The sequence below is a fragment of the Vicugna pacos genome, chromosome 15 (assembly GCF_048564905.1).
Source record: "Vicugna pacos chromosome 15, VicPac4, whole genome shotgun sequence".
NCBI lineage: Eukaryota > Metazoa > Chordata > Mammalia > Artiodactyla > Camelidae > Vicugna > Vicugna pacos.
The window spans coordinates 44,138,699-44,151,474 of NC_133001.1; the positions used below are offsets into that span (position 1 = coordinate 44,138,699).

The 12,776-nt window shown below is 49.0% G+C and overlaps 1 protein-coding gene across 2 annotated transcripts in view; it reads left to right on the forward strand.

The window, feature by feature from the left end:
* Positions 1–12,776, forward strand: part of DNMT3A (DNA methyltransferase 3 alpha) — a 101,743-nt gene that overhangs the window by 60,817 nt on the left and 28,150 nt on the right. For both annotated transcript variants that reach the window (XM_072938097.1, XM_072938096.1), the window contains exons 5-6: positions 57–100; positions 560–706. In XM_072938097.1, coding sequence (XP_072794198.1) covers positions 57–100; positions 560–706 — 191 coding nt within the window. The remainder of the gene's footprint in view (positions 1–56; positions 101–559; positions 707–12,776) is intronic.

Here is a 12,776-nt window from a genome sequence, read left to right on the forward strand (position 1 = left end):
CCCCCGAGCCATCCCTGTAACTCTGCGACGGTCCCTTTGTTCTTCCCTCTCCACAGGCAAAGAGCAGAAGGAGACCAACATCGAGTCCATGAAAATGGAGGCAAGTGTTTTCCTCAACCCCCAGGGGCTCTGTGGATCCTGATTCTAGGAGAAGAAAGCCACCGCTCTGACCGACTGTGGCGAGTGTGTGTGTGTGAGGGGAGCCCGAGGTGGCCCCCGTCCCCTTCTTTATGTGTCATGCTGTGAGGAGCAGAGGAAGTGGGTGTGGAGGTTGGAAGTCCCCCAGCAAGGCAGCCGGCTTGGTCCCCCTCCAGGACCGAGCACCTCCCCTTCTGGTTTATGTCCTGCCCCCCATCCCACCATCCATCCCTCACTTTTCCAGCCCAGACAGGGGCCTGGCCCTCACTTGCAGGGCTGGCATCTCTGGCCAGGAGTCAGAGCTCCTGTGTTCTGTTCGAGGTGAGTGCCTCCTCAGTTTCCCCTCCAGGAGGAGCAAACCCTGCAGCGGGCTGTCTGTGCCCACCTTAATGCTGGTGTGTCTCTGTGATCTCTGTCCTAGGGCTCCCGGGGCCGGCTGCGGGGTGGCCTGGGCTGGGAGTCCAGCCTCCGCCAGCGGCCCATGCCGCGGCTCACCTTCCAGGCGGGGGACCCCTACTACATCAGCAAGCGCAAGCGGGACGAGTGGCTGGCACGCTGGAAAAGGGAGGTGAGGTGCCTTCTGGCCTGGGCCCCAGCCCGTCCCATGGACCCAAAAAACTGGAAGTTAGCTTCAGCCGCTGTCTGTGGCTGTTGTCAGGCCCTGGCTGGGCCTCAGTTTCCCCTTCAGTTTCACCTTTCACACTTACAGGGAACTGCTGGATCAGTTCCCAGCAGTAACTAGTTCCTTTGTTCGTTCAACAAACATTTATTGAACACTTACTGTGTAACCAGACAGTCCCAGGCTCTGTGCATGTATAATCCCTGCCCTCATGGAGCTGACATTCTTATGGGGAAGATGGATAGAAAACAAGTCAACAAGGGGCTGAAATAGAGGGTAACAGAGGCCTGCTTTAGGTAGGGTGGTCAGGAGAGGCTTCTTGGAGGAGGTGGCATTTAAGTTGAGACCTACAGAAATAGAAGAGCTGGCTCTGTGAGTTGTAGGGTCGGGGAGACTATTTGAGGCAGAGGAAACAGCACAAGCGAGGCCCTGAGTTCAGTCTGAGATGCTGAGGTGCCTGGAGCTTGGGGCACAGGGAGGTCCAGGCTACAGATACAAAGGCGGGAGGGCGTCAGAAGCAGAACCTGGCTTGTAAAGTCCATGAACACTGCTGAGCTCACCTAGGAGACAGGGATAGAGCAGAGACAGAGTCCCAGGATTAACATCCACGGAAACCGAACATTTATGGCTAAGTGGAGAGAGGGAGCAGCAGCAGCGGGACTGAGAAAGGGCCTGGGAGGAAGATGAGGGAGGAAGAGCCATGTCTCAGAAAGGAGAGAGTGGCCACCCAGCCATGCGTGTGGAGGCTGAATTGAGACATGCTATTGTACCTGCTGCCTGGAGGTAGCACACTTCCATGTGGATCTGGAGGGAGGGTGGATGCCAGCCCGTGGAGGGCTTCAGCAGTGAGAGGAGGTGGGTGAAACCAGTCCATTGAGCACCATTGTGGGGCTGCTCGCCTGTATGTTTGACTAGTAGAGAGAAGGCATGTTGACCTACTGGCACCAGGAAGGGAGGGCGACACAGTCACTGTCTGTTGCCACCACCTGGGGCATTCCACCTTCACTCTCACTTGTCTCTACCCCAGGCCTGCAGAGGAAGGCGTTACCCTGTTTGCATTGTGTGAGAGCTTGCTCTAGAGAAAGTTCAGAACAAGGCAGGGGTTTGGCTACTTGATTGTTCCCAGTTCCTTTGGGATCTAGGAAGGCAGAAATTTCTCTCCTGGAAGAGCCTGGAAAAGGGACAGCCTGTCCAAGGTCTAGGAGAAGAGAGGCACTTGACTCTGAGCATTAAGTGTGGTCTTTGGGATGGAAATAAGATGACCTGGGGCTGTTCTCTCCTTCCTCTGGCCTGTTTCGCTCACTCTCTGCACCCCCTTCCCCTGTAGCCTATGGGAAGGGCTTTGCTTTTTGACCTCTTGTTAATGGGTGGTCTGTGTTTCTGCTCTCTCTTAGCCAGAAGTTAGATGTAATGACTTTTAACCTTGAAAAGCTTCTAGAAATTTGGTGATCCTCAGGCTGTGCTCCCTTGAAGAAACAGTAGGGAGGACTACCCTCAGCTGAAATAAAAAAGAGCAGTCTTTTCTCAGTTTGCAGGGAAAAGTAAGATAATAGATACGTTTTCTCAATTTAAAATTTAAAAAGACTAAAAAAAAAAAAAAAGTAAACCCGTTCTGACACAGACTGACAGACTAGTATAGTGAACAACCAGCTACCTATTGCCAAGCTTCAACAACCATTAAAAGCTTTTCTAGGGGGAAAAAAAAAACCTTTATGAGGGAAGGGTGTAGCTCAAGTGGTAGGGCGCATGCTTAGCATGCTTGAGGTCCTGGGTTCAATCCCCAGTAGCTCCTCTAAGAATAAATAAATAAACCTAATTACTCCTCCCCCCCCCACCAAAAAAAAGAAAAGAAAAGAAAAAAGATACCTTTGGTATCTGCTTCCCCCAACCAATAAAAGTCATCAATGAGCATGAGAACGGGAAAAAAAAATTTAAGGTGATTTAGTTAAAATGTTTTAGGGATGTGTGACTTGAGATGTAGAGACGTATACACGGAGTATATTTTCTGCTAGTAGACTGGTCCTTATTCACATGATAGAACTCAAGAATTCCACGGCTTCTGGTACAATAACTACAACTCCTGAGCCTCTTACTTCAGACTCAGGGGCTGGGGCCGCCAAGTCACATTCTGGCCTCAAGCTCACCCAGGGAACAGGAAAGGCGCTGGAATGGGATTTGAATTCAGACTCCTACTGCCATGTGGGGCCTGGCCCCAAAGACCACAGTCACCTCTCTTGGGCTCTGCCAAGGTGCTAGGGAGGACTAGCTGCACGTAAACAGAATATTGGATAAACACAGGTGGCTTTCAAGATTCCCAAGTCCCCATCAGGCTAAAGAGCAATAACCTTCGTCATCAGACTGTTTTCTAGGTGGCTTACCAAGGGGACAGAAATCTGTCCTCCTTTTGCAGTCTCCTGTTAGTTGCCTTCAGTGGCCTTCCTGACCTTGTCCCCAAGGTTCTTCCCCATTTCCTCCAACTGCATCTTCTCAGGATCCTCCTCTGTCCCTTAACTGTGTCACTCCCAGATCTCTGCCCCCAGCCCTCGGTCAGTCTTGATCCCCTTAACCACTTACGTGTTCTCATAGATCCTACTGCCCGCCCTCCTCCCAAAAAAGACACGTCCTCTTCTGCCGAATCCAAGCTGTTTCCCAGGCAATGCTACTGGGAGGTCCTCCCAGCATTTCCAAACCTCAGAATGTAAGACCTGCCCTTTAAAGTTGCTGCAGGCATGCCACTGAGCTGACTGCCAGAACCCTCCCTGCCTGAGCACCATATAAGAAACTAGAGCTACCGGAAGCCTAGGGGATTCCCGGTTGTCCCGTGATAGGGCAAAGAGTTGGGCACCTCCCGAAGATCATCACCAAGGAGTTTAGACTAATTCTGCCTGGGGTCATCTGCACATCAGCAAGGAGTGACTTTTAGCTTTTAAGGGATGGACTTGAATTTAGGAAAAGGGGGAAGGGCATTGCAGAAAGAGACACACAGCATGTGCAAAGGTTCGGAGGCACAAGAAAACATGGCCTTTTCATGAATGGAAGTTCATGGTGGCAGATGGAGCGCAGGGTGTGAGTGCAGCCCTCAGAGCAGCAGGAAGGTGGCTGGGAAGGTGCATGGGGCCAGGGCGGGGCCTGAGGGCTTGTGTGCCCTGCTGTGGGGCTTCACCAGACTCCAGTCTGCACCTTTCCCTTTCCTGGTCCACATGCCCCACCTGTCTTCCCTCAAAACCTCCCCCTCAGCTTAATTTCCTTTTCCTATGACCACCTTGTCAGTCAGTCCACAGTTACTCAGTGAGGTCTGCTCTTTACGTTTCTGTCCATCTGAGATTACCTCCCTCCCCAGGCTTTTCAAAAAAAAAAAATTAAGAAGACTTAGAATATCATAAAATAGATGAAATTTAAAATACGTGGATGAGAAAATAGGGCATTTCCTCCTTCTCTGAGGTTGAAGTGAGAATTCCTGCTGGAGCAGGGACGCTATCATGAGTCTTCCATCTCCTATTCTCTGCGCCTCTTTACTAGTCCTTTTAAGGATTAAACTCTGCTTCAGTCATGACCAGGCCCTGCTATAGAACCAGCAATAGCTCTAAATTGTCTCCCCATCATGTCAGAAATCCTCTGTTTCTCAAGGCTTTGACCCTCACTGTGACTTCCACAATGGCCCCACCCCACTTCTCTACCATCCTCTAATAGGAAGGTCCCCTGTGAGGTACCAGTTTCCCTTTATACGTCCTTCCTCCCTGCCTTTGTTCTTGATATGCTTTCCCCTATCCATTCTTCGAGGTTGAATCTAAGAGCTGCTGCCTCCTCCAGGAAGGTTTCCAGAATTTCTCCAGGCCACATTGCCTTCTTCCCTTCTCTGCACCCCTTTAGTCCTTACTGTTAACATTGTTAGGTTTAGCGCTCAATTATATTTTGTAGAATATTTTCCACAAACTCTTTATTACACATTATGTCTTCTCCCATGATACCCAGTATGATACTGGGCAGGGAGAGCAGGCTCAACAAATACCTGTTGGTTGGCTAAGCAGTTGGGAGGTGGGTGAATATGGGATCCCTTCTCAGGGAGCTTGGGCCCAAGCCCTTGGTTTCCAGGGGTGCTGACAGGCGTACCTGGAGAATAGCATGGGGCCAGGGGACTGGGCAAGCTCCTCTGGTAAGGCAGTGCTCGAGTCTTCTCTACCCTGTTCTCCTGCTGCTCCCACTGGGCCTCTGCTGTGCTTGAGCCAAGGAGAACCTTACTTGGCCTGGCAGGGCTGGCCCAGGCCTGGGTGGCGGGGATGGCAGAGGCGAGGCATCTCTCCTGCCAAAGGAGGGCAGTTCCAGCTCCTCTTTCTAACTATTTTCAGAACAAAATGACCCTGTGGGAGCACTTTAGGCTTAGGAGGGGTTTCTCACGGGTGTTATTGCATTAACCCTCAGCATGGCGAGGCAGAAGGCAAAGCAGAAGAAGGCGTGCGGAGGCCTGGCCAAGCAGCTGAAACAGTCATGGAGCCAGACGGCCTGCAGATTCCCAGTGTGTATCACTGCTTGTGGTTTTAGGACTCAGTTATGGCTGGGTGATGTTACGACTCTCATTAATCTCTTCACCCAACCGAGTGTAAATTACTTCAGGGCAAGGGTCCCATGTCCTGCTGGTCCTTTTCCTGGCTCCCAACCCAAAGGGAGGGACTTATGCATCCTTAGGCTTATTAGATGCTCCATACATCTGATAACTGATAAATACTGATAACAAGTAATCTGAGGTCCAAATATCACAGCCTCTCCTTCCCGCCACTCTCCCTCCTGCACTCAGACCCCCTCCCCTCCACAGAGGCTGCCCAGCAGACAACATAGCCTTCTCTTAACTGGTAGTGAGATGCTGACTCAATCACTTGCTGGTTATGGCCCCTTCGGCATCACTTACCCTCCCCAAGCTGAGGTCCCTGCACTGTGGCTAGACCTGGCTGTGCTCTGCTCTCCTGGGCGTGTCTCATCTTCATGAGAGCAGCACTCACCAGTTCATTTTCTGCTTCTGCCCAACCTGAGCTTGTTCAATGCAGGCCCTCTAGACACCTCCTCAATGGCAATTCAGGAGGTACTTGGTAAAGGTTTGCTGAATGAATGAATGAATAATTCTAATCTCAGAGTTGTGTGGGTTAATAAGGTATACGTAACATTTAGAGCATGTAAGAGGACATGGATGCTTTTTTTCTTTTTTTTTAACTTTTCTTTGGTTGGGGGGAGGTAATTAGGTTTACTTGTTTATTTGTTTATTTTTAGAGGAGGTACTGGGAATTGAACCCAGGGCCTTGTATGTGCTAAGCATGTGCTCTACCACTTGAGCTATACCCTCCCCCAAGACATGGATACTTTCTGAAAACTGATTTTACACAAATACGTTCTGGGAAAAAAAACCAAAACAGAAACTATCCCTCCCTCAATGATCTTAATTCCTCCACCGGAGGTACTTGATGCTGTCAGTTTGGTGTATATACAACGTGGTTTTCTCTATCCATCTATGTGTGTGTGTAAAGATATAATTTTGCTTCACAGTTGCTTTTTTTTTTCTTTTCCTTTTTTATATAAATAGAACCACACTGTAGTTTTATTTTACAGCTTGGTTTTTCACTTACAATAAGTCTGGGCAATCAAGCCACGTAATTACTGTTTTATTCCACCATATGGATTACCACGATTTTATTTAACCATTCTCTTATTGGTGGACATTTGTGTGGTTTACAATATTTTACTGCACAAGCACTGCACAGTGAACATCCTTGGTCATGCCTCTTTGTACATCTGTTTCTCTAAGATAGATACCTAGAAAGAGAAACGCTGTGTTGAAAGGAATGCGTATTTTGCATTTTATACAACCTGCCAAATTGCCCTCCAAAAAGGGCAGCGCCAATTTAGGCTCCCATGAACGGGGTATGAGATTTCCACCTTTGCCAACATCAATATTGTGCTAATGTAATGGGTGGAAAACGGTACCTTGTTATGATTTTAAGTGACATTTCCCAGATAATAAGTGAGGCTGGACATCTTCTTATATGTTTGTTGGCCGTTTGTGCTGCTGCTTCTGTGAGATGAGCAAATGTTGCTTCCTCTTGCTCTATAACTCTGCAGTCTGTACAGCCCGTGCTTCCTGTCGGCCTGGGAAGGATAGCCTGTAAATGTCCGGAGGGTCATCTCCTGCTGCGCTAAATTCCTTCCATTTAACAAGCAATCCCTAAGCACCTACTGTGTCAGGGGGCCTTGTGCTGGGGGTTTTGGGAAGAAGGAGATGAATTAAGCGTGATCTCCTGGGTTTTAAGTACAGGAGACATGAGAAATGGCAACACAAAGTAGATCAATGAGGACTAAAACCAAATTATTAGCAAACTATCTGCGTAGCAATTTTCGGGGATTCCAACTGGCAGACATTCCTTGTTTATTCACCATATATAAACTAATGAAAACCTGAACTCTTGCAGGACAGCGTCAGTAACAACATCCCCCTTCAAGGAAATGATGCCATTTGGAGCAGGCACAAGTTTACTTTGCCAAAAGGCTGAACACATTTTAAAGGGACTCCTCTGACAGCCTGTAATCAGCAGTGACCTCCAGGGCTGGTAGTTAGGACAGGCTGTGAAATTGTCATCATAGAGGTGCCCCATTGTCTCTCAAATGGACTGGCTGTTTGCACACTCCATCTTGGGGGTGCAGAGAGAACAACTCTTACTTCAACCCCAACTTTTTAGCAGTGAGAAAATGGTGGCGGACTGGGCGGTAGTAACTTGCCCTGAATTCAGCAGCAGCCATGGCCAAGCCTGGACTAGGCCAAAGGGGTGGGACTTTACTGAGCGCCAGGCACTGTGCTGGGAGCATTTACTTTCACCGCAATCCTAAGAGATGATAAATTTGTGTTATCAGGATTCACAAAATGGAGGCCACCCCAGTGGCCCGGCCCACATCACAAATCTAAACCTAGGTCAGTCTGCAGTATAGGAATCCTGCCAAGGAATCCTAGCATCCACCGGTCATGATCCTCCAACTCTGTGTAGTTAGCTCACCTTCCCTTAGGAAACAGAGCCTGCTGCCTTATAAGGAAACCCCATATCTCCTAGCCAGTCACGGCCTGTTTCTGCAGTGCGTCTTCTAGCATTCTCTGTAGCTCACTCTTGCCCAAAATCCCTGGAGCCCAAAGAGCGCTCCCCTGCCTGTGAGGCACTATACTCCCCGGTCCATGGATTGTTCTCCCTTGAATAAAGGGCATCAAACTTGTTACTAAATTATTTTTGTCATTTGACAGGTGTATTATCCACAGTTTCTATGACAACTACTTTTTATCCCTATTTTACTACTGGGAATCTAAGATTCCCCTAGGTAAGCAGGTAAGAGCCATGTGGATATCCTTATAGAGAGACCTTTGGGCAAAACTGGACTCCAGATCCCATGCTGCTTCTGTTTTGCACCTAAATGGCTCCACTAGAACCGGGTCTTCCTGGTTTCCAGTCTTGGCTTCCCCTGGAAATATAGTATAGGGTGGGAGGGAGCCGGCTGGCCCAGCCCTCAGCCAGGCCAGCGCCACCTCGCCCCACCTCGGCGGCTGCAGGTGTTCAGGCTGCTGGTCTTGCCAGGTTTGGGTCCTTTTCACCATGGGGACCCCTCCCCCACTTCCTCCCGCTCCACTCATCTGGTCCTGAGCCCTTGCCCTTGAATTACTGTTTTCTCATGATCGTACGTTTGATGTTGTGAAATTGGATTAAATGAAAGGAATGAGATTCAGGAGGCCTGCTTGCTGGGCTCAGCCTCTGCCCCTGATCAATTTGAGGAGGCCTTTCTCCTCTCTGCGCTTGTTTCCTTGTTCATAATGTGACACAAATAGACCAGGCGACCCCCAAAATTCTGAAATTTCATGATTTGGGGGAAGGAGGACTGGAACCACGATCTGTAGCTCCTTTTGTCTCCTATACGACCTCCTACATTCATTCTACAGTAAATATTTGAATGCATTCTCAGGCTTCCCATATATACTTTTTTTTAAGAGGCACATACATAAAGCATCCTGATAAAGATTCTTTAAAAAAAAAACTTTCATAAAATTCACATGTCTTGTGCTTGAGTCTAACTTTCATTTCCTCTCCATGATGGCCCCCTTTTCTTCCTCTGTCATTTTCTGCCAGGATCAGAAAGATGGTTGCTCATCTTTAGACACGAGGCCTAGGCGAGCGAGGGGCTTGAATTCATCTCTAAAAAGAGGATATTGCAAATACACCCCAGTCTGACATGCACGTCTTCCTGGGGCATTTCCTTAGCTCAGGAACTCACTTCCCTGCCATGGTTTCATCATCTTCCTAGGTCTGCTCTTTACCACTGGTTTCCTTTTCATCAATTACATACTCATTTGTTCATTATTTTAGAGAGTTACAAAGTATTTGCTCAGTCTTTCAGAAAACTCCCTATGTATCTGGGTCTCTACTGTGTACCTATATTTTCTAGAAACTAAGAAAACACATCTAAAGGAAAGTCAGAGTCCCAGCCTGGGATGCCACCCTCCTCTGGGAGAGGTAGGCAGGTGAGTGCTGCAACCCAGTAAGAGCTGTGATAAAAATATGAGAAGAGGGGCCGTGGGAGCAGCGAACTAGCCCTGCCCAAGGACCCCAGGAAGGCTAGCCAAAGAAGGGACATCTTGCAGGCCCACCACCACTGGGACAGGAGTTTGTCCGACAGGGACAGTAGAGGAAGGGCATTGAGTGGGATCCTGAGGTAGGTGGTCCAAGAAATCCTCTGGGAGCTTGAGGTCTAGAGCACGTCAAGATTTCCTGCATATTTAATTCAACTTTTAGAAGCCTTTGTGTTCTCAAAGCCCTTGGCTGAGGCAGACAGAGAAGATACAATGGTGCTGTTCTCTCTGCTTCGTGTGTTATGGAGGTCCCAGGGTTGCTCAGGCACGGGCGTTGGGGGGTGGGTCAGCTGGACTCTGCGACTCTGTGACTCTGTTAAGGAGCCAGTGCTCTAGATGGAGGAGTTCACAGGCTTGAACTAGTATTTACTAAGTACACACAGCACCGTGCTGGCGCTGGAGGAGACAGCTGGACATAGTCCCTGTTTCAGGGGCACACATGGTCTAGTGGAGGAGGCGGGGGGATTCCTGTGACCTTTCATGCCACTGGAGCATGGGGCTTGTTCTGGGCTCCCGGCATCAAGAGCCTGGTGAGCACAAAGGAGGGCGAGGGAATTTCTGGGGGAACTCCTGGAAAGGTTCCTGGAGGAGGTGTCCTTTGAGAAATCCAGTAGGGATAAATAAGGAAGGTATTTCAGGGAAAAGAACCACTGAGGGCCAAGTGAAGGAGGCATGAAGCTTCTGGATTGTTTAGGGAACAGCAAGAGATCTGGTCACCATGTATGGGAGTTGGGGAGGAAGTGTAAAAAGAGAGAAAACTGCAAAGGAAGGTGGTCCGATCAGATCATCCAAGGCCTTCCTGTCATAGTGAGAAATGGAGGCTTCATTGTGCTGTAGGGAGCTGGAATATGAGAGACCTGGATGTGTATCTTGGGAAAATAACCCTGGCAGCATTGTAAGGGGGCCCAGAGCTGGGAGGGTTAGAAGGACCAATTAGGAGGGCATTACATCTGGTTTCGATAGAGGGTCCAAGTCGTGCAAGGCAGACTTGATAGAGCTGATGCAGCTTGTGTCTGGTTGGAGGCAAGGGAGACACCTGCCCGGTATTTGGGGGGAGGGCTCATTATCAGAGGTAGGGAATCCTGGAGAAAGAGCAGGTTTGGGGCAGGAAGGTGGTATGGACTTTTGATCTTCTTAAGGATGTATTTTGATGAGCAGAAGCTTTTGATTTTAATAAAGTCCAATTTAACCGCATTTTTCTTTTATTGGTTAGTGTGTGTGATCTCTAATAGTTCTCTGCCTACCTCAAGGACATGGACATATTCTCTTCAGAGGAATGGACATTTGAGTTAGGTTTTGGACAAGCTGCTTTTGAGAAGGCAGCAAGGTGGCTGTCCTTGAGGACAGGGTTAGTGGGCACGCAGGAGTCATCCACCAGGAGGGCAAGTGCAGGCTGGAGAGCAGGGAGGGAAGAGCCCAAGGCATGGAGGGCAGCCCTGGATTGAAAGGACCAGGGCAGGGAGGGACAGGGACATGGGGCTTCTGGGAGCAGCTGACAACCAGGAAGGAGTTCCAGAACCAACTGGAGGACCACTAAAGGCCCCCTTTTCACCTATTTCTGGAGCCCTTTCTAACTCCCATCAGGTCTCTGGCCACCCTGGTCCTCCATGTCTCAATTTACACTCTCCCATGCCAACTGCATGCCATGTGTTTGTGTGTGTATGTGTGTGTGTGTGTGTGTGTGTGTTTTACTATTTTTCTGACTTGCCATTCTTGAATAACAACTTTTCACAGATGCCATTTGACTCTTTAGTCAATGAATGGGGGGGGCGGTATATTTTAATTTTTCACATCCAGCTCTGATGGATTAAACAAAAATAGGGATAAAACAGTGCAGTCTCCTGTATATTTGAATCTAGATACTGTTTAAAAGGCAACTTTATGGGGCAAACAAAAAACAAATTGAGTTGGACCTGCTTCATGCATACTAAGGATGCTAGTAGAGTTCAGTTTCTTATTGGGTGGGTTTGTGTATTAGTCCATTAGAATCACCAGGGCAGTGCATTGAAAAGGCACCTTCCCGGGTCCCATTCTGAACCTAAAGGCAGGAACTTTGGGGTGGTCCCTAAGAAATCTGATTTTCTAGTCAGGTCCCCAGATGGTTCTGGGGCTTGTGAAAATTTGAGAACCACTAAGCTTTGGATGATTCGAAGTAAACCAAATCTGACACAGAAGAGATACCCCCGAAGATGCATGTATCATATCACCTACCACCTCGTCACCCACATCCAGGGTCTCCCTGCACATTCGGATCACCTGGGTGTTTTGTTTTTAACCTCCGTTGCCTGGGCCCCTCGCTCTGGATTCATTACATCTGGAATTTAGTGATGGGTCATTTTTAAAGCTCTCCAAGTGATTCTAAAATACAGCGTTGAGGGGCTGAGACTCTCAGATCTTGAACACAGAGCTGAGGAAGAGGCCAGGGCTCTAAGGCTGGCTGAGCTAAATGACCATTTCCAAACATGGGTGAGGGGAGAAGACCGGAAAGGACTTGGTACAGGAATTCAAATTTTTCCTTTGGGATGGAGATGGTAGGCGTTCCTGCTGTTTTCAGCAACGGTTTATGGCAATGCTTGTCCGCTGGGCTCCTCCTGGGTCTTCTCTTTGGACCCTGAAACTTGAGAGGGTCTGCATGCCTGAATCTGAATGGTGGTCTCTGAGGCCCCTCCCTTTGACCCCTGGAGCCTGGAGATGGGGTGGGGGAGGAGGGGAGAAAGCAACCCTGGCCGTTCAGGTTTACCTGGTTCCTTCTGACCCACACCCCCTAGGTATAAAATTAACATTTCTCTCCAGAGTCAAGTTTCTAAAGCACAGTGACAACATAGACATGTGCTTAAGCAGACTTGCCATAAGGTTCTTTCCACCTCTCAAATGATACGCCCTCCTGACTTCCTTTGATCTTATCTGTAATATTCAGCAGATATTTGTGGTCCCATTAGACTGATTAAGAAACTAAGATCCAAAGAAGCTAGGCGTTTACTGAAAGTCTTGTCATCAGCTGTGATCCTCGGCTCACATTCTGCCCCTTCTGTTCTTTTTCCTGGCAAGGGGCAAGTGAGGTCTGGGAACCTGCAGCCACTGCCACCACCACCCTTGCTCCCTGCCCAGACCCCGCACACTACTCACAGGTGGAGCTGGGCACCCAGCAGCCTGGGGTTAGGGGATGAAAGTGATGAGGGGAGGGGGAGGGAGATGGGTTTGTGAAGAAGCCTTCCCCTTAGGAGCAGACCCGGAGCTGCAGGGAAAGAGAAGGCAGATAAGCGCAGTCAGGAAGGAGGTAGCAGCTCAAGCTGCAGGAGCCTAAATGGCAGATCTGGCAGGGTAGGGCTTCCAAGCATACCCCATAACGGAAGTGTAACGAGGACGGGGAGAGAA